The sequence below is a fragment of the Gobio gobio genome (genome assembly GCF_949357685.1).
Source record: "Gobio gobio genome assembly, chromosome: 1".
Lineage (NCBI taxonomy): Eukaryota > Metazoa > Chordata > Actinopteri > Cypriniformes > Gobionidae > Gobio > Gobio gobio.
The window spans coordinates 53,694,964-53,720,593 of NC_137097.1; the positions used below are offsets into that span (position 1 = coordinate 53,694,964).

Consider the following 25,630-nt stretch of genomic DNA (forward strand, 5'->3'; position numbering starts at 1 on the left):
GGAGTTACACAGTTGCGTGATAGAGAGAGACGGTCAACTGAAATCTGCTGTTCTTTTCTCTCGTAGCAATGATCTACTGAGTCTGGTATTCATAATTAGTCTCTTCTTTTTCCTAATAGTTTTTCTTTCTTTCTGTCAACCAGCTAAGCTTGTACCGAAACAAGCCTTGCGAGTGTATAAATAAATGTTGCATCATTTCCAATACAATTATAGTTTATTTGTAAAGATATGCACTGCCCACGAACTTTCATTGGATAATAACACATGTGATTTGGGCTCTGAAGAAAGCGATTGGACAGGACCACTGTTGAATAATTCATGAGGATAAGAAAAACACACGTAGTTCTTTAAAAATTTAAGCTATCACTTAAACGTGCACCGTGACAGGCTTGTAAGATTTTAGGGTGTTCTAGTATCGTCTTAGCTTGTTATTGTGATAGTAGTAATATGTAGCGATACTTGTTTATCTCGACGCAGCAGGTTTTAGCCTAGTGGTGAGCGGCGTTACAGTCTGAATGTGTTTGTGCTGCATCAGCTTACAATTGTTCCCCCAAAAGCCGTGTCGTTTTAAAGTTTTTTAGCTTGATTTTAAAAACTGCTGCCCGAGAGATGGCATCGTTAACAACGACGGATCCGGTTTTTAATCCCGGGGCCATAGGGTTGTCAGAGTCTGTAGTAGCCGCTAGCATATTTGCTCCTAGCCGTGGATGCGGCGATGATGACGGCGAAGAGTGCTTCGAGGACGAGGACCTGTTCAACGGCGAGGCCGTGGATCTCGGCATAGACTTCTCCAGTAAGGTAGGCCTCAAACAAACAAGAGTCCGTTTAGTCGAAGTGAATTACGGTGTTTACAAAATATGTATTATTAATAATATGGCTACATGTTGAGCATTTGAAGTGACTTTTAATCATGCTATTTGATTTAGTCACTTTTTGATATTTTTACGAGCTGAGCTGAATGCTTGTAACGTAACCGTAAACCTAAGCTAACCCGGCTACGTTCACGATATTTTTAAACATATTTCTTATTGTCTGTATCATATGCATCCCGTCGTAGTGTAGTATTAAAATATGACTCTGTAATTTATCCATCTGTGTGGGGGTTTAGCTGTAAAGCAAGCTGATCTTGGACTGTAAATGTGTATTAAATCCAATGAATGAAATAGATGACAACCTGACAACACAACCTGATGAAATATCAACGCAACACACAGGGATTTCCCTTTACCGAGAGGGAGTCACAGAGGAGATAAACAAACAGATCAGAGAATGAGGAAGTGCATTTTACACGAATTGATAACTTTTAATTATGGTCCTAAAGTTTATCACACCATGTAGAAATGGAGCTATGATCAGGGTTGTTATAGTCAACTAAAACCATACAAAATTCCTTAATTGAAATAAAAATTCAACTTATTTAATTTCAGCCAGTTGCCTAGGAATATTTTCTCGTTTTCACTTGGTTTAACCTGATGTGGTAAAATGTCTAAAGTGGAAATTAAATTATATTGACCTTTTAAATAATACAAATATCAAAAACGTACAATAACATGCTACATATTTTACCACAATACAAATTAAAATGGAAAATATAAAAATAAAAACCCTTAGTAAAATAACCAACCTCTGAATATGAATATTGTGTAAGTTATAATAAGCCAGTGCCCACTATAATGTTTCCAGTTAGTTTGTAATTCAACAGTGACTAGCATCATTTTCAATTTCACTAGTAATTCTTCATTAGATACAAATAGTTACTATTTGCCATTGAGTTCTGTGCTCAAGATGTCAATAATCTATTTCAAATAGCATGTATTGGAGTGTTTTAACCTAATTCCAGTTTTACAAGTAACTACTCAGTAGGTTTAGTACTTGTTTCTTATTTACTAACAACTATTAAAATAGTTAAATCTATAAATAACAGTATCCCTTGTTTTAGATACTAGTGTACATTCCAGTTGATTCCAGTAACAATTTTAATCTTTATAGCAATATTTTTAAGTGAACTAGGTCTATGATCTACCCGTTGACTAATGACACATGGCAAATGATTAGTGAGATGAGAAATGGTAATAGTAAGAATGGGAATGGATATTATTGTCTCATATATGGGCACACCAAGAAATAAGTGCTAGTACCTAATTAGAAGTACAATTATTTAATGTACTCTATCAATTACTGTATTAAAATGTCATGCATTATGTCCCAAGAGTTAGAAAAACGTTGTCTAAAATGGCTTAAGAAGATGTAAAGCATGTCGCCTCGTGGCACAGCTTGACACGTTGACTTCTAATTTAGGTCTACATAGCCACCAGTGCTTAACCCTGATGGACGTGGGAACCAGGGCAGATGAGAGTTCTTTTTTTTTTTTTTTTTTTGCTATGGCAGCAGCCTCCTTATCATTCATCAGACCGTTTCTGTCTGAGGGGAGGATCTGTTTTCATATGGCTGGAGCTGAGCTCTGTTTCTGCTAAAGAGTGCTTTGCATGAATCTTCGTGACTCCACCTTGTGCAACATTACTCCTCATAACATCTGATGTAACATGCAGTAAAGTCAGACAACTGTTCTCCAAGTCCATTGATGACTTTGTTGTTCCTTTTATTACACTGATGTTGAGTCAGATGGTGTTAACAAAACTAACAGGAGGAATTTTTTTTCTCGCAACCATTCTGTGTTTAATAAGACTCATTTATGCATCATAGCTAGCCCTGGTCAGTCCCAATGGAGAACAGTATGACTTGTTACTACGGCAACTGCGTGAGAGGATGGACGAGGGCTGCGGGGAGACCATCTATGTCTTGGGGGTGGGTTCAGGTAAGACACTGAAATGAACCCTGTGAGACTCAATTTAGATTTTTCTATGAATACCCACTAGCCTGTCTCTCTCTCTTTCAGATGGTGGAGACTATGGTTTGAATGAGAGTGATATGGATGCATCTGTGGCCACAGTAAGGTCCATGTGTGAGCAGATCGAGGCAGACCTCATCCTGTTGAGGGAGCGTACTGAGGCTGGTGGCCAGGTCAGAGATTACCTTATTCGTCGCCAGGTTGGAGAAGCCGACTTCTTGGAGGTTAGGTGAGTGATGTCAATGGAGAAAAGGGCCTTTTCTTGCAACTTAATGCACAGTTCAACCAAAAATAAACACTTGGACTCATGTACTCATGGTTAAGACATTTTTTTTTTTTTTTGGAACACAAAATTAGATGTTTAGCAGAATGTACAGGCTGCTATTTTCCATACAACAAACGTTGACGTGAACAAATGTAAAGAGAGAGAAAAGTTATTCCAAAAGATCAAGAATGTACACTACCATTCAAAAGTTTGCAGGTTTGTGCGATTGTTGTTGAAAGAAATTAATACTTTTATGCACATTAAATTGATCAAAAGTGACAGACTGTGACCGTGTAAAGACATTTATGATGTTACAAAAGATTTCTATTTCAAATATATCCTTTTGGACCTTTTATTCATCAAATAATCTTATAAACACTGCTTCACAGTACACACAAATATATTTTTAATAAAAAAAAATTTTTTCAGGAAGTTCACTAGTCACGATATTATCATGATTATTTTATTGCAAATCTTTTTCATATTGGTTTTATTATAGATAACTGAGCAGTAAGGTAAAACTAATTTGCCTATTTTAAAAAATGTTAGCCTGATGGTGCGTTCCCATCGGACGCGAATGAAGCGTTTTGCGAGAGTGACTTGCATGTTAAGTCAATGCAAAGATGCGAATAGACATCCTGCTAATGAGGCGACGCGAATTGAGCATTTGGCACTGTTAAAGACTTGGATTCCCATGCTAAACATGGACACAGGTTCAAAAGCTAAGGTGGACGTTTGATGGGAGTATTTCTTTGCCAAAATTAGTACTTCCTGTTAGTCATAAGTTTCGGAAAGTTTTTTTTCGATCATGGGTCCGCTTGACGTCAACAGGGCGGAATTTCCTTGTATGGGCCGTACGGACAATTCGAGAGAGAGAGAGAGAGAGAGAGAGAGAGAGAGAGAGCGAGAGAGCGAGAGAGCGAGAGAGCGAGAGAGAGAGAGAGAGAGAGAGAGAGAGAGAGAGAGAGAGAGAGAGAGAGAGAGAGAGAGAGAGAGCGAGAGAGCGAGAGAGCGAGAGAGCGAGAGAGCGAGAGAGCGAGAGAGCGAGAGAGCGAGAGAGCGAGAGAGCGAGAGAGCGAGAGAGAGAGAGAGAGAGAGAGAGAGAGAGAGAGAGTCCAAACAACAATACACAAAGAATGGGGAAATATGTTGAACTAAATAAGCGCGCTTCTTCATTCAAATGCGCTACTATTCCATGTCTTTCTATGTAAACACTAGCCTGACGCGCAAAACCAGTCCGCTTACTACAAATCATGTCTTCACAAACCACGCGTAAACACACACACACACACTGTAACACTCGCGCTTGACATGGTGTTCTAAATAACACAAGCCGCTAAACATATTATATAGTTAGTGTAACTTATACCACATAGAGATGTCCTGCTCTAGTCGTTTTTGCTGCTCCTCCTGTTCAACTTCAGCCTCTGGGTCTGATTCCGGATCATAGATGTATGGATGTATCCGATTAAAAGCCATTTTTTATGTTGAATAAAGTTTTTCCCGGCTTTTAGGGATGACGCAGCTTTCAGACGAACTCAACACAGTAACAGCGGCGCGCGCTCGACATTCTTTAGCTCCGCCCACACGATACGCCCCCAGCCGCACGGCTTTTTCCGGAAAGACTCGGAACAGCGCATCTTTCTTTTATAATTATAATAAAAATAAAGACTTTTCGGAGATATGCAGGATGCAGTGCTACTCTATAGGTACTCAAGATTGACATGAGACTGACTGAAACTGAGTGTTTCCCCCCCCCTTTAACCAATCAGGAGCTTGCTCTAGTAGTGACAACAATGAGGAGAAAATCTGTATAAATATCTGGTTCAGACAAGTGTGCATATGATTATCACTGTGATAACATTAAATTACATGAAACACAACCCAGTCTCTTTTTGTTAAATGCAAGTTTATGTATGATCAATAATACAAAAGTATAAGTAAATATATTGCACTGAATTGTTTTGCTTTACTTCATGTATAGCAATTCAGTCAAACGTTCAAAGTCAGTGCTAGTAGGCTACAACGGTAACATATAAATAGCCTAAAAATAAAAAAGTAATGAAACTGCACTTTGCCCTCAGCCTAAACGATTTGCCAGGAAACAAATTATAGATCCATGAGACCAAAGATCGGCCGTTACATATACACAAGACGAATTATAGCTTGAGACATCAGAGCCAGTGGCAAATGTCTGAAGGACTAGCCGAGGAAAGGCTGCTCTCGCCGGGGTGCTGAGCGCTGCTGATCGCCTGGATCTCACAACCCCGAAAACGCCAGATAAAATGTTAAAATAGGCACTCTTTTTATAAATAAACCACAGATTTGAGCTTTAAACAACTACATTATCACCTGAAAAAGTCTTAAAACTACGTTTTGTCACACATTAACAGTAAAATTTTAACAAAAAAGACGTGTAAACACAGCCCATGTGAGCCATTTGCACCATAACAACGTAACAAAATATAAAAGAAAAAAGAATGGCAGAACAAAGTAGGGGCAGGCAAAGATGAAAATCTTTTTCATTATTTTATATTTTGTTATTAAAAAGAACAACAAAAAAGCAATTACAAAACAGAAAAGTAATTTTAAATTGTAATGATATTTAACAATATTACAGTTTGTACTTTACTTTGATCAAATAAATGCAGCCTTGTTGACCTTAAGAGACTTCTTTCAAAAACAAAACAAATGCACATACCCCACACTTTTCAATGGTAATGTACATTATCAATGACCCATACACACCGAAAAAGAAGGGTGTCAAAATTGTACCTTTTTGGGTACAACAGCTTGTCGCTGGGGCTGTACCCTTAAAAGGACCTTTTGGTTACCACAAAAAGGTTCATAGTAGTATCTTAAGGTATGTATTTGTACTTTAAGGTACTAATATGCACCGTTTTAGGAGTAAAAAGGTACTGCCCCAGCAACAAGCTGTTGTACTCCTGAAGGTACAATTTTGACACCCTTCTTTTCTGTGTATCACTTGTGCTCTGTTAAAGGGGCATCGTTAATGTGTCTTCCAAGTTCTATAAGACACTTTTACTTTATTGAGTGTAGCCGTTTCGGATTACTAACTCAGAGTCATGATGGTGTTTACCTCAGGGTGGCTGTAGTGGGGAATGTGGATGCCGGTAAAAGCACTCTGCTAGGGGTGCTGACTCATGGAGAGTTGGATAATGGTCGTGGCTTTGCGCGACAGAAGCTCTTCAGGCACAAGCACGAAATGGAGAGTGGGCGCACCAGCAGCGTGGGCAATGACATCCTGGGATTTGATCAAGAGGGCCAGGTAGTCAACAAACCTGACAGTCACGGAGGTAGCCTGGATTGGACCAAGATCTGTGAGAAGTCTTCTAAAGTCATTACCTTTATTGACCTTGCTGGCCATGAGAAGTACCTAAAGACGACTGTGTTTGGAATGACCGGTCATCTGCCTGATTTCTGCATGCTGATGGTAAGGAGGGAAGACAAAGCTCTTTCAAAACCTATTGAGCCTTGATGTTTTGATAGGCAGCTACAGCTTCTCCAATTTCAGCATCCTGACCAAAATAGAACTTCATAAGTAGCTCATTTGAAATGTTCTTCATAGGCAGCAACACCGCCAACAGTCACTCATGTGTATTACATAAGTAGTAAGAGTGAGCCAAACAAGAACTGCCTCAACTCACGATTGCTCACAATTGTTTTTTAATATTCTGATATTAGCATGTTGCTAAGCTAAGGACTTGAAACTAGTAATGGGCGATTTCGAAACACTGTTTCATGAAGCTTCGAAACCTTTTACGAACATTTTGTTTCAAATCAGTGGTTCGGCGTGTGTATCAAACGGCCAAAGTAAGGTGATTTCAGTAAACAATGCTTTGTTATGTCTCAACTGTTTCGAAACGTTTTGAAATTTCAATGGTTCGCTGCTGGAGGGCGATATATTAACCACGATTCCCTGAGATCGTCCCCCAGCGGCGAACCATTGAGCCAGTCTTTATGGGTTTTTCCTGATCTCTGATCAGTTTTATAAATTTGTACATGTTTTAAATAAGACATTAGTATAATTGAAAGGCATAATAGTAGTTAATAGTCTCTTATTGGCTTGTTTCATGCATAGCTCAGCTAAACAAACAACCTAACATATTACACATATACTTGATATTTAATCTTATAAGATGGATATTTAATCTTATAAGATGATTATTTAATTGCATTTGATAGATTTTACTTTCAATATAACATTTGCAATGGGTTTGTAAAGGGTCTTTTTAAGCATGTTTGGCCAGCAGGGGTCACCAGCGTGTGGCGTTTCAAACGCCTCGAAACTGAATCATTTTGCTAAGCAATTGATTCAAATGATTCAAAGCTTTGTTTCTCCCATCACTACTTGATTCTACGACAAGCACAGCGAATACATGACAAACTCAAATATTGGTAAAATATCAAGGTTTGGAACAAAGTGAAGTGATGATCGTTGACCTTTAAATTTACTCCTTTTCACTCTCTTTCACAGATTGGAAGTAATGCAGGAATTGTTGGCATGACCAAAGAGCACCTGGGTTTAGCATTAGCTCTCAATGTTCCCGTTTTTGTGGTGGTTACTAAGATTGACATGTGTCCAGCTAATATTCTTCAAGGTGAACCATGAGTCCACATATAATGCCATTGTTTAATTGACTGTAAATTACGGTTTATTAAGCTGTAGGTCGTGCCATACTAATGAATTTAAAACTGCCTGTCTTTTCAGAGACCTTGAAGCTCCTGCAGAAGATATTAAAGTCTCCAGGTTGCAGAAAGATCCCTGTCCTAGTCCAGAACAAAGATGATGTCATCGTCACAGCATCCAACTTCAGTTCTGAGAGGTAGTGCCCCACACTACGCATTGCTTACCTGCTGACTTTTAACCCAATTATTCTCCAGACTTATCTATATTTGTTTGTTTTGTAGAATATGTCCCATCTTCCAGATCTCTAACGTCACAGGAGAGAACATGGACCTACTGAAGATGTTCCTGAACCTGCTCTCCTCCAGAAGCTCGTTCAAAGACCACGAGCCTGCCGAGTTTCAGATAGATGACACATATTCAGTACCAGTAAGAATGCTTTCTGTCTCTGTTTATATATTTATGTCTCCCCTCTCTCAAGTCTGATTTTCTTTGGGGGGAAGGGTGTAGGAACGGTTGTATCTGGGACCACGTTACGAGGGCTGATTCGACTCAATGACACTTTGCTTCTTGGACCAGACCCTTTGGGCGCTTTCCTTCCCATCACTGTCAAATCCATTCACCGCAAGAGGATGCCCGTGAAAGAGGTCCGTGGTGGACAGACGGCCTCTTTTGCTCTGAAAAAGGTGAGTGGCCATAGGTTCCAGACTAAATAAATGGCTAAAATGAAACATTATGTCCAAATTATTTTAGTTGACAAATTACAGAATCACTCAAAGATGGTTGCTGATAGAAGCGGTTTAGTTCCTAATGGACGCTGGTCTCTAGTGACCCTTTTTACATGTATCAACATTGTAAATCTAGTAATATTTTCATTGAAAAAAAAATGGCGGTTGAACTTATTATAGTCTTCTTAAAAGATATGTTATAATCGTGTTGCGCATTATAACTAACCACACGTGTTTCTAATAATCAAAGGTGTTCAGATTAGCCGGAGTTTTGTTCAGAGCGCGCTCTCACTCCCTGAAAATGTGCGATGTACGCAGGAGATTCATTCATCATACAGTGGTTGACTGTTTTTGTTCTATTTCAGCAGCGAAAATAGTTTCAAACAAACACAGCAGAACCACAGCGCATCTGATATAACTGGCATAAAGTCGGCTTGACGTTCGAGATTTGCGAATTTAGGGACCGTCTCTAAAGTTACATACAAGATTGGTATACACGGTTCTAACTTGTATAGCATGTGAAGAAAATGACTTAGTCATAAGACCAGCTGTAAAGTGTTCATCTAGGTGTCAGGTATTTTTGATATTTAATAAAATAAACTCAAATCATATGAAAATATGGATATGCATTATTTCACTTGGATACTGTTTGGGCTCATACACAAAATATGCTAGATTTAAATGTGTCATAGCTGATATAACATTGATGAGAATATATTTACAGAGGTAATATTAGATATTATATTTACACCAAATTATTATCATTTATGCGTTATGCGTTGCTATTGACGACGGCCATTATAAGGAAGGAAATCCCACAGAATAGAGATCTAGCTTAAAAAAGTGCATAGAGCTGCTTGATTTATTTGTTGTTTGCTGATTTTCAAATATAAAACTTGTTGAAATGTTTTCTGTTCTTTTTGAACACTTTCATCTCATTTGAAGAAAACCGTGATTAATATTGATAACCATGATAATTTGGGTCACTATAATCGTGATGTGAAATTTCCATACTATTTCATCAAAAAAGAGTGAAAGGTTATCATTTGCACGTTTTGTCTTTACACATTCAGTAGATTTTAAAACATAAAACACTGGAAGAGGCAAAGGAGAATTTAATTCGATACACGCAAGGTGTTATCTGTGTTTCAGATTCAAACTCCAAATTGATTCCTGGATGGACACATACACACAAATTATAAAACAAAATTCCAGTCTCTGCAAGTATTCTCGTAAACACAGTCGGTTATGTTTTAAGTGAACGAGTTGAGAAAGAAATAGGATGAGGTCTTAAAGTGACTGCAGCCTATAAATACCTGCTGTTTTCTGCCATTCAGAAAACGAGTTAATCAAACAACAAAACAGCTTTAACAAAGATGAATCTAAATTAAATTTATACTTTGAACGAAGTGTTATTTTACATTTAGTTATTACATTTCTGTACCCAAAATTAATACTATAGTTAAACCTTACTTTATTTGTAACTTTCTGTTGTATTCATCTATGCTTGTAATTGGCATACAGTATTTCACTTTATTAGTCAGGCTAGTATTTTTCTAAACCGTGTGGTTTGTGATCCGTTGAATCTCTACTCTCTATATTTTTTCCCTTTTTTGGAAAGTTGTGGAAATGCAATCATGGATTGTTTTTCGTATTTAAGACAACTTGTTCATAAGAGTCATTAGTTCATGAACCTCATATATCTTGCTGTTCATTACAGTATCCCCTCTTATTTCCTTGTCATCTCTCTCTCTCTCTCTCTCTCTCCTTCAGATCAAGCGCTCCTCAATAAGGAAGGGCATGGTCATGGTGTCACCAAGATTAAACCCACAGGCGTACTGGGAGTTTGAGGCCGAGATACTAGTTTTACATCACCCGACGACCATCTCGCCTAGATATCAAGCCATGGGTGAGATGCATGCACTCTCACACTCTTGAATGCAAGTATGTGAGATTTTCCTCTTACCATTTTTCTCGTACTTGCCTCTCCCCGTCCCACAGTGCACTGCGGTAGCATAAGGCAGACCGCTACTATCCTGTCTATGACCAGTGACTGCTTGCGCACAGGAGACAAAGCTACCGTACACTTCCGCTTCATTAAAACCCCGGAGTACCTGCACATAGACCAGAGGCTTGTCTTCAGAGAGGGAAGAACCAAAGCTGTGGGCACCATCACCAAGGTCAGCTTCATGTGATCAGAACCGAATACATGGAAGTGTTTCGGTATTTTTAAAGACACTGCTAGTAGATGAGGATAAAACAGAAGTTGGCATTATTATCGTTCAGAATGATTTTAGTGTTCATTTTTTCCCTCTCTCTTGTAGTTGCTCCTGTCAACAAATAATCAGCCGTCAAACTCCAAACCTCCGCAAATCAAGATGCAGTCGACAAAGAAAGCCCCGGCTAGAAGAGAGGATGGAGCGGCTCCACCCAATGAGGAGACTGTTAGCACAGGATCGCCAGCCGCTCAGCAAAACGTACCACAACAGGTAATAACAGAAATTATGCGTTGTTGTTGTTGTTGTTATTATTGTCAGTTTCTCTTCTTGCTGTGCTTCGTCTGACCTGTCCAGTCTAATAGCGTTCTATCACCTTTTTCCCTTCACTCCTTTTTTTATTTTCCTTTTGATACATCTATTTATTTCACTTGCATCATGCTCTTCGGTTGCTTTTCTTCTCCTGTTCTTCCATTTCATCCCTCTTTATTTCCCATAAACTGCTCCGCTTTGCTTTGCTTTCGTTTACCTTGTTTCACACTTCTTACTGCTTCAGACAGAAATGGAGGAAGACCCTCAAAACAAAGAGAACAAGGTAAAACAAGGGAACCAAGTGACTCGCTCATTTCTAAGACCACTAATTATCCCCTCACAGGATATGAGCTTATATGTTCTCGTGGTACTGAAAGGACCTTGCATGACGTATCTTTTACCCAAATTATACTGTGGCATGGAAATGAGTGAGGCTTGTAATACTTGCTGGTTTGTGAGTGTTCCTGTTGCGGTATATTTATGAACAACTTGCTGGTATTTTGGGTGATGGTTATAATTTTTTCATTGTCAGTGTGATCTGTTTGGCCGACAATGAATGATGACGAATATTTGGAATTTTGTTGAAATTTGAATTATAGACATTTACCCCTTTTTTTTTGTGGCAAATTTTATACTTTTGAATCCAACCAAGCATAAATTTTTTTTTTTTTTTTTTTGATTTGCACTTTAATTGATTTTTTTTAAGAGAGATAAAATTTAAATATTCAGATTATTCAATTACAGCTTCAATGTTTTTTTTTTTTTTTTTAAATCGGAATGGTTTTAATGAATTTATTTAATTTTCTCAACAATTGACACATTTCAGTTGTTTTAAATGACACATCTAGAATTCAAATGGACAAAATTCAAATGTTTCTCTTCTTTTTTTGTTCCATAGAAAATGTAAAAGTTGGCAAATCAAATACTGATTATTACTAATGAACTACATTTACTTATTGTATAATTATTTTGTGGATCTGTGTATTATTACTATAATTTTTTATACCATTTTATATATTATACCAAGTATGTGATATAAAGTGTTACCAAAAATGTTAGTTAACATATCAGGATCGTGTAAAGTTTAGAAGTCAACAACTTCCTTCTTTTCTTCTTGCAGCCAAAGTCTGGAGGCAGAAGACGAGGAGGTCAGCGGCACAAAGGCAAACCTCAAAACAGCTCCACAGTGACCCTTGCTGGTGCGGTCGGGGGCTGCTAAACCCGCCCCTTTTCAAGAGTCCAGTACACCCTCCATGTTTTCCGCCTTTTTTCTGCCTTTTACCTGCCCACATGGACCATACCACTTTGACGAAAAAGCTTAAGGAGTTCACAGAACCAACATGCACATTGTTTTGTGAATTTTAACTTATTATAAGACGTGCGTGTGTTCGTAGACTGTATATACCGTAGATATTGAGACTATAGGACGGGCATACTGCATGGTGGTTCTGTTTTGGCTGTAAATGTCAACTTAAGAAGGATACACTTTAAGTCTGTTTCTTCCTGCTGAACATGACATCATGTACTTGCTCAATGACTGTCATTCCTATCACGTTTTTAAGATAGTCCCATTCAAAATGAACACTTCTTTATATGTAGCAAACTGTTTTAAAGGGACTATTATAACAGCCTTGTCACGCAACCACATTTAATTTGAATTAGCATTATTGTTATTGTGGACCATGACGATAAGAGATACTTTTGGAAGGTGTTTTAAGCTGAATTCAGTGGCGGCTTTTAGACACATTGCAAAGTTTTTTGGCAGCTAGTTTAGTGTGAAATGCGAATTGGTAATTAAACGTACTTCAAAATCTTAACACTCATTGCTAATTATTACCTCATATTTCAGTCTATCAAGTTTCCCAAATCCTTGGTCACCCTAGTGTTGTCAGACCTGATAGACTTTGCTCAGGTTCTGGGAGCATATTTAAATTGTCAAATAAAATGTTCAGATTACCCAGCGAAATACACAGAGTAAGTGATGAAGAACAAAGTAGATCTGAAGTTTCAAAGATTTTTTAAAAATAATTCATCATGGGGAAACTTTACAAAACAGTGCCAGTTGTTCTTGGATAAGAAAAAAAAAAGATGTTTTATGAATCAGTAAGATTTTTTTTTCCCCAGTTGTGATTGACAGGCCTCCAGAACACTTGCTGTAAATCCTTTCATACTGCTATACTGTTTATGGAGCTTTAATATTCACACCCTAGAGGAGGCAATACGACACCTGGACCATTCTCTGCGTTTACATGTTGTGAAACTTTCCACAACCAATATACAAATAAACTGATGTTGACAATTGAAGTGTGATTCTCTCTCAAGAGTTTGTCCCATCTAGTCCAGGGGTCTTCAACCTTTGTCAGACCAAAGACCCCTTTGTGAAATTAAAGATTGAGCAGAACCCCATATTTATCACTGATGTGTAGCGTTTGAAATTAAAACATTAGAATTTTACTAAATACATTGAGGTAGAGTAAATTTCCATTTAACGCTGACAGTTCAGCTAAAAATTTCTATTTTCTAAATGCATTACTCTTATTTCTAAAAGTTTAACCTAGTAACTTTTAATCACAACTTGGTGAAATTACAGACTTCTGTCTGATGATGTATGCTGATCTTCTCCAATCATTTAGTCCGCTTAAACCCTGTCCCTTTTCACAATCGACTGCAAGCTCATGTTTAGATATGCTTTCACCCAATCAAACAACCAATAGATTGAACCAAGTCTCTGCATTTTTTTTTCTGTTCAATAATACATTTCACTTGGTTGTGTAACAGAAAATAAATGATTAAAGCAAGTAGATGTTGCACAAATAAAAGACAAACGAGTATTCTTACAGATATAGTCTTTTATTTACGTACACATCATCAGTGATTGTGGATATGATCTAAAGCCCTGCGAGTTGGTCATGCTAAACCATTACAGACTAGTTTTTGGTTCAAAACAACAATTTTTATCATTTAGAAGAACTACAAAATGGACCCTTTTCCTTTAAATTACTGTAAAATGTAATTGTGCCAGTGTAGGCTCTCGTGTCACTGACAGATTCAGAGTGGTTCATTATGACTTTATCTAGACTAATGCAGCACTAGACTTCATAAATTTTACATCTCTTCATACTTTACATGGTTTATAAGAAATACCAAGATGTGCAACACAAGGTTGATTCATTGTCACACCAACAACGTATCAGTGATGTCCTTCATGTCCTACAGTCTGAACTACACAGAGAGAGATCTGACTACAGTAAATGAGTCTCTATCACCTGCCGTCATTAGTTTTCTGAAGATGTAATTTGAGGTTACAGATGTGGGGTGGTAACCCGATATTGGGGAAACCATCTTGATTTGACAATCCTCTGAAGATCGTTTGACATGGCGAAGCGTAATTATGAAAATGTGTTTGTCTGAATGGTCACGTTTCAGGTTTGTGTATATCGGGAATGTACAATCAGAATTAAACCACATTTTAGTCAGTGATTTAGCTCTTGAAAACAATTCTTCAGGAGGCAACATTCATAAGTCAGGACCACTGTATTTGTTCCCCAAATGGTGCATTTTTTTATTTTGCTTGCAGGCCGACCACACTGGCCCTTTCTGTAGTTTGATTCTGTGTGTGGCAAAGGACTCCTCCTTTGTACAGCCAGACTTGAAAGTCACTAAGTGAAACTATTGTGCCAAGACACACAAACACTCAGCCATGTGACAAAACTGTACATGAAATGAACATGTGATCCCTGTTTTTCTGCAGATGGAGGGTGATTTGGCCTATGTGTGCAGCTCACAGGATGTGTGTGATGCTTTAGCCGTCAATGTCCCAGCTGAAGAGGTGATGTTTCACCAACATGTCCTGAACTCCTTCCTTCAGAGGCCTCTGCTCCTTCTCCTGAAAAAAGAATGGGGTAAATTGAGCCGTTCGGTAATGTGTCTTCACAACTGCGCTGCACTGATTAAACGGCTCTCTGTTGTCTTAATGGCTGAATATATTAAAACAAATGGCTGTGCTCAGCGTTCCCGCTGATTTTCACGACTAATTTACTATAATTAAAGGTGGCACTCTATCAGAGCTTGAGAGCTCAAGACAAGGAGGTCACTGGTGAAATAAGAACCACTGTGCACAAACAACTAAAGGACAGAGAGCGTTATTTCCTCTACGAGCTAACATTAGTGCTAATGGTCTTGTGTTTCAAGTGAATGTGGCGTCACTGTGGAAATCTGAACTCCAGGTTATGCCTCTCAATGCTATTACAGACAACAGCAAAGACCTCATAAATTCCCACATTGAAGGTAACAGCAACTAGTCACTGGAAGTCTGTCAGAACACCAAGACAATCCACCCCTAAAAGCCTGTTCACACAAAGTTGAATGTCTGCATAAAAAGATTTGAATCCTCAAATTTCCAAAAACAATCTCAAATGGATTTTTCAATTGTTCAGATGCAAAAATAAATAGAATCATCCAATGAGTTTGCATTATGTTATTATAATGTTATACACTACCGAAAATTTTGGTACCAGTAAGAAATAATTTTTCTTCAGCAAGGACACATTAAATTGATCAAAAATGACATTTATACTGTTATAAACGCTTTCTATTTCAAATCAATTCATCAGAGAACCCTGAAGAAAATGTATTAGGGTTTTCACCAAAATCATCATTTCTGAAGGATCATGTGACACTGAAGACTGGAGTAATGATGCTAAAAATTCAGCTTTGCATCACGGGAATAAATGACAAAATATAAGAGACTTCTCTCAAAAAAAAAAAACAATTCTTTAATTTCCCTTTCATTTAAAACGGAGCACTAGTTCAAATTGATGAAATAAATCAGCCTTGTGAATAGTTCTGGTGCTAAATGTTTGCCGTGTAGCTGCATATGAGACTTGGTGTGAGCAGGCCTTTATCTTTACAAGCACATGTCTGAACTGAAACTTATAGGAGAGTAGTATTTGTTTTAGAGTTGAATTAGCATTCAACACAAAAGCTGCTAAACTGGTTTTTAGAGGTTTAGTTCACATTACGTGGAGTCACTATGCAAACAGCAGTGAACAGGAGAGCAGGACACACCAAGCGCTACAGCTACTAAACTACTAAGCTACTACTACCACCACTTGCTTTGGCAGCTAGTTATCAAGCTAGTTGCCAGCGTTACCTAGAGGTCCCAACTAAAGAGGTGATGTTGGACCAAGACATCCACCACTTCTGATTTGAGAACGGGAGACTTCTGGAACGGCAGACAAACACGCAAACACATGTTACCCTGTGTGTCTTTGTGTGTATGTGTGTGTGTACATGTTTTTTTAGCCTGGTGGGGACTTCAACCTGACTATAGACAGACTCATGGGGACTCGTGTCACCGTGGGGACCTAAATTGAGGTCCACATGGGCACAAAAGCTTATAAATCATTCAGAATGAGTTTTTATGCAGAATGTTTCCTGTGATGGGTAGGTTTAGGGGCAGGGGCAGTGTAAGGGGATAGAAAATACGGTTTGTACAGTATAAAAACCATTACGCCTATGGCGAGTCCCCAGAAGGATAGCGCACCAGACATGAGTGTGTGTGTGTGTGTGTGTGTAAGGACATGAGACGCTGAGTGAATGTGAGTGAAGGAAGTGTTGATCTCGCACCTCTTTTTTGGTAGGCAGCTCACAGTCTTGGGAAAGACTGAAGGCAAATTTGGAGAGAACTCTGAAAAGCAGCACATATAAACTCACGTCAGTAATACACTCAAAATAAGCCAAAACAACAGTTATGACCTTCATTTCTAGACGCACATCTTGACCGATTAATTTCTATGACCCTTACAGTTATGATGAGGTAATTCGGCAAAGAATCATTCAGACCAATTTGTTGATTTGCTCAAATTAAATTAATTACTATGGCTAATGCTGCGTTCATACCAATGAATAGAGTGTCAGGAGCGAGTGATTTCAATGTTAAGTCAATGGAAAGGTGTGTTGACGTGCGTCTGGAGGTTCTGCGGCACGATAGACACGTTTTTGTGCATTCACGCGTTTGAAGGGAATTCACGTCGGACAGCCGAGTTGAACAATTTTAACTTTGGTGTCAATTCGCGCCACATTAACCAATCAGGAGCCTGCTCGCTGCTGTCACGTGGTAAAGTGCCGCATAAAAGTGAGAAACCCTGCATAAATTTAAAAATACTACGAGTGTCACAAAATGTAGTTTTAAGAATAAAGAGAGCGCCTATTTTAAAAAAATAATCTTGCGTTTTTGGAGTTGTGAGTTCCAGGCGATCACCGCACACACAGTGCTCATTAACCCCGGCGAGAGCAGCCTTTCCTCGGCTAGTCCTTCTGACGTTTGCCGCTGGCTCTGATGTCCTGTAGTGGTTCGTCTTGTGTGGATCTAACGGGCGATCTTTGCTCTCATGAATCTATAATCTGTTGTCTGCCAAATCGTTTTGACTGAGGGCAAAGAGAAGTTTCATAACTTTATTTTTTTAAGGATATTTAAATATACATGCAGTGAAGATAATGTAGGAGTTGCCTGGACCACATTTGTGTGGCTATTAATGTTTAATATATGTTTTTAATGAAAATGATAAGAGGCAGAGTGGTGTTTTATGACATATTTCTCCTGGTGCGCCTTGAATGCGCATCTATTTCGCTTCAAACGGTCAATTTATACGTGCGTCCAATTCGCTGTGGACACACGAATGGATTCAAAATATTGAAGCGTCCAACGAGACGCGGTAGACGCGATTTTGACCCTCTATTCGCGTTTGGTGTGAACGCAGCATTAGAAGAAAATATGTTTAATTAAAACAATAATAATATTTTAGAGCACAAATAAAAATTGAGAAACGAGAATTAATTTGAAAATGTTATTCTATGACTAGTCTTGAAAATTCAATAAAAAAAATACATTAACACATTTTAACATTTCTAATTGAAATGTTATGTTTCTGTTTCCTCTTTGTTCTGAATAGTTTTACCTCAATTTCAGCCCATCAGCAGAGGCTCAGTCTTACCTGAGTTCACACTTTATCTGAACCCAGCCAGGACTCCGCAGGAAAGACCAGGGATGGTACCATTTCTCCACGGCACTCATACTGGAACACAACACCTCCAGCCACAGGTGCAGCACCTGCTCACTGACACACACACACACACGCACGCACACACAGATGAAGAGAGTATATTATGTCACTCAAATTGCTAAAATTTTACCTGAATTCCAACAAGTGAACCTCATAGACAAACTCTCATTTATTTTGGGAGAGAAAGAGAAGTGTATTCACCTGGCAGTGCAGTATTTGTCCTCCAGCCATCATATGAGGGACAAAGGCTGAACCCTCTTTTTCGTTTATAACTGCTCTCTGTATTCATTTACTTGTTTTTTGTGCGTTAATTGTGATAACCACCTTATGTATAATATAGACAAATGTGTTTTTTTCCCCCTTTTTATGTATCTGTATCTCTATTGCTTTGGCAATATTGTGCTATTTCACATTCATGCCAATAAAGCTAATTTGAATTTATTTAAATTGTATATGCCGTACGCTTGCATTATGGGAAGAGAAAAGAGACATAACAGCAGGGTGACTTACTTTAAGCCCACACAGAGGAGCGAGCGGAACTTGACGTCCATCTGAACGTGTGCAGTGTCGTGACTCATGTTGACCGACTGCACTGCCTAAGATGACAGACAGAGAGCGCTCAATGCACAAGCAAATAAACAGTACTCAACTGCTGATCACTGATAAGATTTCTATTGTAAAACTCACCCTGTACAGTAGCTCTTCAGGTGTGAGAACCTTCCCATCTTCATCTAACCTAAAGAGACATGGATCCGACAGGCTATCATATCAACAAATTACCGTTATGAGGATTTACAGAAGGTTAGCTCTTATGTTATTACATGTCTCACCTGTAGGTCTTGCACAGCACCAGTCTGGAGTAGACGGAATTGAAATCTCTCTCCACTTCTCTGCTGGCTGCCTGTGATCAACACAAACACACACAACCACAACTCTTTCACTCACTACTGGCATGTATGCATTTACACTGTATATGTATATAGGAAACACAACCTGCAACAAAAACACTAAAAAAGAGCGATAATTTCTCTCACAAAAGAGTTGTCATGTCATGTACCTCCTCAATGAAGAGCCATGGGTGACAGGGTCCCCCAAGTATGGATGGCTTCTTCAGACCGTGCTGAAAGATGGCCTTGAGAGCAGGACACAACGAGCCTCTGACCAAGTCATTGACTGCCTCAGTTACGGTGTCATCTCCAGCCAGAGAGTACTGAACAACAACACAGATGTGCATGAGAAAATAAACCGCTTGATGACCTATAATCTGGAGCGAAGACATTCTTTATTGATAATCACCTCTTTACTTCGTTCATCCAAGACTTCCACAAATTTAGCAGGAAACCAGCCTAAAAAGACAAAATGGTTGTAGGATATATGAATTGACTTCGAAGTGTAGTTGGAAGCATTTCAGAAAACCAGATTTAATGCTTATTGTAAGCTCATCTCAGCTCACCTCTCAGGCCGTTCAGCTCTCCCACCCAGCAGTGCTCATCTTTCTGTGAGATGATCTAAGAATAAACAGAAATACAGTTAAGGTTCAAAGGTAAGGCATCAGTTAACATGTTTAGATGACAAAAAAACAGCAGTTGCTTACTGTGATGATGTCATTCTTCCGAAAGCCCAGTTCATCATCGTCGTGCCGTTCAAAGTCCAGTAGGGCTTTGGCTCGTCTCCGACGATTCTGAGACACGACCAGGAAGTTCTCGTGATCCCTTTGATGACTCTCCATAGAATAGTCTGGAGTCAAATCCTAGAGAGAATCACACACAAGAAATGTACAAAACAAATGTTAAAATGTTAATGGTCAAATCTGTTGTTTTGAGCAAATGAATTGCGTCCCTGCTGAAAAACAAGCATTCTAGAACGAAAATGTTGCCTATAAAATAGTGCTGCACGCCTTCTTATCAAACCCGCCACAGCAATGATCGACCTCTCCTCCATGTGGCTTGGGAACCAATGTGATCGGAACCAAAGTTTACAGGGCCGCGTTCTCTGGAATCCTCTCAAGCGGAGGACCTTACATTTTGATTGGTTGCCGCCGAACCAGGTCATAGCTCATTACCATAAAGTTGACCTGATTTCAACTCTCCTTCCAAATCGTCCAAGACGCGTTGCGCAGCTCTCGCCGGAGCTCACCACCGGCTCCCATTGGAAATGAATGACTTCTGGCCACTTTGACGCTGTTCTTTGATTATAACATTAATGGCTGCTGTCACTTTAAGAGCTGCCACATATGACGCAGATTGTGTTTTTTCCAAGCGGCAACCTCCTGCAGTTTCTCTTGAAGCCAATACGGAAGTGACATATACTGCAATTCATCGACTGGCCGCTAGGGACAGGCTCCAGAAGGGATCAGAATCTCATTGAGCCCCATGTTAAAATGGCCAACTTTACAGCAGATTAAAACATGTTTACAGCCTGGTACAAATTGTGGTTTTGGTCTATACGGCTAATTTTGCCCTTCATGACAACTGTGAGGGGGGTGATTTTTTTTTATAACTCAATCGTTTACATTATATAAAGCATTAAAGTTCTGCATAATTAAGGGCGTGGCCACTTCGAGTGACAGGTGGATAGCCATTTATCTGCTGTCTGTTAGTCATCGCGTCACTTAAGCTCCGCCCACGTCCCGCCTTTTTGCCAACTTTCTGTTATCCGGGAGTGACGCGCTACCAAGATGGCAACGGCCATCTCGTCCATACTTTACGCTTCAGAATCAGTTTTTTTTCCCCATTCAAGAGCGAAAGAGAACTCGACGCAGACACGCACGCCATCTCTTATCGCACTTGAATGGTTTAGCCTTTGAATGAATAATAGCGTGATCATTTACTTTAACATATCCTAGCTTTTTACAGAAAATATTCAAATGTAACTGTAAATGTTCAGTTGTTCCGTTAACATTTTCATAATTAACTGTAATTTAATTACACTTTTTTTTCTCAGTAACTGTTACGGATTACAGTTAAATGCATTTTGTAATTAAAGTACGTAACAGCGTTACATGTAACTAATTACTCCCCAACATGGTTTATAATTAAAAAAAATATGGAGGCAGGTATTTATGAAAAACTACCTAATGTGCAAATTATACAGACATTTTTAGTTTTTACAAGAGCCTTTCTCCCAGCCCCAATATCAAAGCTATCTTAGGCTGGGCTGTGTAGTTGTAACCTCCTCTTAGCTCTGGTCTCTGTTTTGGTCTTCGTTTGCACTTTGAATATTGATTATGGTTGCTTATTGTTTGCACTTAAGACTAAGAGTTATTTATTTTTGTTATTTATACCGTTCTTATTGTTCAGTGTTTATATGTTCAATTTGTGGAAAGGAATTGAATTAGGAGGCCACACAGCCTCAACAAGAAGTTCTGGAAGCTCATAATTCATGTACAGTAAGGTCTGAACTCTGAAGAGACTCGTGTGAAATCATACATGAGAGAAGCCAGTCAGTTGAGTTAGTGGCAAAACTTTTTCCAGTGCTTGAGTATTGTTGTCTTTCAATGCATTTGGTAATTCATACTCCGAAAGTAGTATTGAAATTACATTCATTAAGATGATGAGTTAAAATATTTCAAAATGCTCCTGCAGACAATTTTTCCAGTCATGAATTTTGCCATTGAGGATTTCTTTAAAAAAAAACTATCTTCATTGAGGATTTCTTAGCAAAGATCTTGTTCTCGTGAACCCGATCTCGTGTCTTGTCTGGTGAGCTAACCGTCTCGTCACACCCTATGACTTAATGATTATAATTGATTAATAACTCAAGACTCTCCATGACTCACAGTGGTCTGTTTACAGGGAATACAAGTGTGCTGCTAATGTCTTGTTGCATAGGCCTAATTTATGCAATTTAAGAAAACAACTCAGTGAGTCATCCGGTCGCCTCAGTCCAACGATACATGAGTCACAGTGTTGCTGTTTCAGTGCCAATGTTCTGTTTCTAATTGAATTCTTCCTGGCAGATTCATAAATGTGATTTGTTTGATTGAGTGGCTCTTACAGTGCTGCAGTTGCGGGGGTCCAGGCAGTGAAAGTGCTCTGCGGTGTGACCGATGGCTTCTCTCAGCGCTGCCACCAGCTCCGTCTGTTTAATGTTTTTAGCCTTCAGCGCCTCCACCTCATCCTCGCCCCAGAGCAGCGAGCTCAAGGTGGATTTCCTGTGCAGGCTCTGTCTGCGGACCACCTGCACAATGATACACAACTATGAGTGAGCCTTCGATCACATTTTGTATGGGGTGTGTCAAAATGTGTGCAACACAGATAATGGTTGTCACAATCTCACCTTGTTGAGGTTGGTGTGGAGAGAATGGGGGTTGCTGGAGTTTAGCTGGGCCTGCTCTGCCAGGATGTAGGCCAAATGCTTGTGTCTGTGTGCATCTAGGTTATCCTGAGACAGAGATCCTGCCAGACGCACAGCCTCTCCCAGCACTGTGGCCCCATCCTCTAGTTGACTGGGCAGATCTGACAGAGTGTTGAAGATGGACGCCGAGTTCTCAGACAATACCAGCTCTTCCTCCTTTAAAACGATTATTATTGTTTGTGTCAAATCAAACACTTATCATTGCCTTGTTTAACATATGAAGGCTTAGTTAATAGAATGCTTTATTTACGACAAAGTCATACAATAAAGCATAACAACCAAAGACATGGGCTACCTTGATCTTCAGCATGCCCAGTGTAACCTGGAAAAGCACCACTGAGCCCTCGTAGAAGAGCAGGTCCCAGATTCGCAGCAGGATGCGTATGTCCACCACACTGGCAAAGGCAGTGAGGAACCAGTGTAGTGTGATTAAAGACAGTTCTGAGAGGGAAAACATGAACATTAGAAGGTTTTATTTTTTCAACTTTGGAGGAATAAATCTTTGGAACTCTGCAAAACTGATAACAAAAAAGAAAAAACTCATTCATAAAATAAGTACCATATGTCCATACAGAACGAATACATAATCTCAAAATAAATTATGTATATCGGATTATTTTACTTAATTAAACAAGCTGTTGCACATTCAATTGCAAAACAGGGTAACTGTTCAAGACTAGTTTTTATTTAATATACACATTTGTATTGAAAATGGTTTAAATACTAATATATCAATACATACAAATTACAAGTTGACTGATTTTGCTGATATGATAACGATAAGAAAGGCAATAAAAAGTTTATTGTGCTGATGCTCATAAAAATCTATATATTGAATGTGTTAAATAATGTTCTGAGACTTTCGTTCCTGTGACGGGGCACCAAGAGAGAAGCCATAAGAGTTTATGTTGAATTAAATATACAGCAACATACAGCATATATGTAACCGGACTACAAATAATATCCAGAAACAAAGATTCTATGCATAATGTGGGACTATAAACAATAACTATAACAATAACTATTAACTATAAACAAGCCCAAAATACACCCGTTGCTGCTCATTCAAAAAGTGATAAGGAGGGTGATAAATATGCACTTCTATAACCATCTATAACATAAAAACCATAAAGTAAACATTGCTTATGACTTATTGTTGAAGAATTATGACAATCACTTGGGATAAATGCACGGGATTCATTAATTGCGAACCGCTGATGTACAGCTCTCACATTAATTACATTTAAATAATCGACTTTTGAAGTGTAATAATCAAAGGCTGTATCCCAATTCCTGCTTTTTCTGCCCTCAAATTTAAGACCTCTTAAAAGTGATTTCTGAGAAACGCTGATGAAAATTGAAATCAACACCCAAACAGTTTTGTGAATATTTGCTAGATGCCTGCTCTGTGTGTGTGTGTGTGTGTGTGTGTGTGTGCTGGAAAAAGAAAATTCTGTTGTGTTTGTACATAGTCCAAGCTGTGTGAATAGGAGAAAAAAAATCTAAGTAGATCGGACCGATCCACTGAGTACCACAACACACTTGTAGCCAATCAGCAGCAACACTCATGCTGGGGCTTTCCAGGATGAGTGCGAACCCTGCAGACGCCAAGGTTGTTTTGTTTCTGCTGTGTATGCGTTATTTTTGGGGCGGCGCAATGAAGGGATGTTTGTTTGTTTGTTTGGGTGTCAATTTCAAATAACAACAGTGTTTCTCAGAAATTGCTTACTGCACCTTTAAAATGATAATTAACACTTGTGTTATACCAATTAAGATATTTAAGACTTATGACCTTAAATTTGACCAAACTGAATTTAAGACTTTTAAAGGACCCTGTAAATGTGAGGCGGTGTGTGTCTCACCTATGTCATGCTCCTGTAGCAGCTGGTCCAGACGAGGCAGATACTGCACTATGAGCTGTCTGAGCACACGTTGGTCAGTTTGAACTCCCAACAGAGTGGAGGAGAAGTATGAGGGAGGCAGTATGTCCTCTATCAGAGCACACATCATCCACAGAGCATCTTCCTCCTCCAGAAACAACAGCAGACAGGACACCACCTGCATCAAAGACAAAACAGACATGCCACAGAGTCTGACACCCGATGACCTAAACATTAGGCAGCAGAGAGACAAAGAGTCCGTGTTAAGGTTGCTCCTCACCATGCCTGTGCCCTGACAGTAGCCGATGTCGGGATACAGCCACGCAAGCCCTTTCAGGACCCGCCTGAGCTTGGGCACCCCCACACTCGTCAAAGTGCTGAAGCATGCATTAGTGGGCATGGTCCGCAAAAGATCCTTTTCTATCTGCAGCAGAGAGAGAACCTTAATAAAGGTAATGTTGGAAGATGGTAATAAATTAATCAAACAAATCATGAATAAAATGCATATTGATGTTAGCTGAGACAAACCCCAAATTAAGATAATTAGTTCTGTTTTTAAACACATATCTCAAGACTTTTATTTTGAAATATTCAGATATCTTTTACATACATGTTTTGCCACACTGAATTTAAATAACAGAGCAATGTAAGCCTACAAACATTTTTTATTAAGCATGTTTCATTATTCAGCAAGCTGGAAGAAAACATAAAACACGTTTTTCCAATAAGCTTTTAACATAACTGCTAATATCACAGTCTCCTGTTTTTGTCGTTTGTATGCAACAGCTAAATAAATAAATGATTACACTGTTCTCTTTTAGAGCTGCTGTACAGAAGAAATTAACTCTGTTTGCATCATTGAATAAATTTTCTGTTATCACTGTTTGTATCACAAAGCTGCTTTGAAACAATCTGTATTGTATAAAGCTCTATATAAATAACGGTGACTTGACTTGAACTGTAAATTACTTGCACTACCATTCAAAACTTTGGGGTTTCTATGGTCTCTCATGCTCACCAAGGTTGCATTTATTTTTATCAAAATTCAGTCAAAACAGCAATATTGTGAAATATTATTACAATTTAAAAGAACTGTTTTCTATTGTAATATTTTTAAAAAGTAATTTATTCCTGTGATGGTAAAGCTGAATTTTCAGCATCATTACTCCTGTCTTCAGTGTCACATGATCCTTATTTTGAATTTGATATGATGATTTGCTGTTCAGGAAACATTTCTTATTAGGATCAATGTTGAAAACAGTTGTGCCACTTAATAGTTTTGTTGAAACCGTGATACTTTTTGGGGGATTCTT

The 25,630-nt window shown here is 38.8% G+C and overlaps 2 protein-coding genes across 10 annotated transcripts in view; one reads left to right on the forward strand and one right to left on the reverse strand.

Moving 5' to 3' along the window:
• On the forward strand, nucleotides 1–13,855 carry gtpbp1 (GTP binding protein 1). 2 transcript variants are annotated; one of them, XM_079831131.1, is made up of 13 exons: nucleotides 4–798; nucleotides 2,704–2,815; nucleotides 2,897–3,077; nucleotides 6,219–6,567; nucleotides 7,612–7,735; nucleotides 7,846–7,960; nucleotides 8,046–8,190; nucleotides 8,265–8,447; nucleotides 10,263–10,398; nucleotides 10,491–10,669; nucleotides 10,814–10,978; nucleotides 11,262–11,300; nucleotides 12,138–13,847. In XM_079831131.1, the coding sequence occupies exons 1-13, from the start codon at nucleotides 610–612 to the stop codon at nucleotides 12,234–12,236; spliced, it is 2,016 nt and encodes a 671-aa protein (XP_079687257.1). In that variant the 5' UTR covers nucleotides 4–609; the 3' UTR covers nucleotides 12,237–13,847. The 2 variants fall into 2 exon arrangements, with proteins under 2 accessions (XP_079687258.1, XP_079687257.1); XM_079831132.1 differs by lacking the exon at nucleotides 11,262–11,300 and having other exon boundaries at nucleotides 1–798; nucleotides 12,138–13,855.
• Nucleotides 13,853–25,630, reverse strand: part of sgsm3 (small G protein signaling modulator 3) — a 25,882-nt gene continuing 14,104 nt past the window's right edge. For 2 of the 8 annotated variants that reach the window (XM_079831065.1, XM_079831064.1), the window contains exons 7-22: nucleotides 24,598–24,759; nucleotides 24,300–24,495; nucleotides 22,733–22,878; nucleotides 22,360–22,593; nucleotides 22,078–22,260; nucleotides 19,676–19,831; nucleotides 19,535–19,589; nucleotides 19,378–19,427; nucleotides 19,139–19,291; nucleotides 18,912–18,982; nucleotides 18,769–18,817; nucleotides 18,592–18,677; nucleotides 18,013–18,135; nucleotides 16,646–16,706; nucleotides 16,170–16,241; nucleotides 13,854–14,903 (exon numbers count right to left, since the gene is read on the reverse strand). In XM_079831065.1, the coding sequence (XP_079687191.1) occupies nucleotides 16,170–16,241; nucleotides 16,646–16,706; nucleotides 18,013–18,135; nucleotides 18,592–18,677; nucleotides 18,769–18,817; nucleotides 18,912–18,982; nucleotides 19,139–19,291; nucleotides 19,378–19,427; nucleotides 19,535–19,589; nucleotides 19,676–19,831; nucleotides 22,078–22,260; nucleotides 22,360–22,593; nucleotides 22,733–22,878; nucleotides 24,300–24,495; nucleotides 24,598–24,759 (1,797 nt within the window). In that variant the 3' untranslated portion in view covers nucleotides 13,854–14,903. Of the gene's footprint in view, nucleotides 14,904–16,169; nucleotides 16,242–16,645; nucleotides 16,707–18,012; nucleotides 18,136–18,591; nucleotides 18,678–18,768; nucleotides 18,818–18,911; nucleotides 18,983–19,138; nucleotides 19,292–19,377; nucleotides 19,428–19,534; nucleotides 19,590–19,675; nucleotides 19,832–22,077; nucleotides 22,261–22,359; nucleotides 22,594–22,732; nucleotides 22,879–24,299; nucleotides 24,496–24,597; nucleotides 24,760–25,630 lie in introns of all 8 variants that reach the window. The other 6 variants (XM_079831062.1, XM_079831063.1, XM_079831067.1 and 3 more) reach the window with 4 other exon arrangements.

Excerpts from the sequence above, each read along its gene's own strand:
- gtpbp1 (XM_079831131.1), top strand. The coding sequence starts at position 610 with ATGGCATCGTTAACAACGACGGATCCGGTTTTTAATCCCGGGGCCATA. Across the intron at positions 7,961-8,045 it reads TCCAACTTCAGTTCTGAGAG|AATATGTCCCATCTTCCAGA; the intron begins GTAGTGCCCCAC and ends TTTGTTTTGTAG. Across the intron at positions 10,399-10,490 it reads GCCTAGATATCAAGCCATGG|TGCACTGCGGTAGCATAAGG; the intron begins GTGAGATGCATG and ends CCCGTCCCACAG.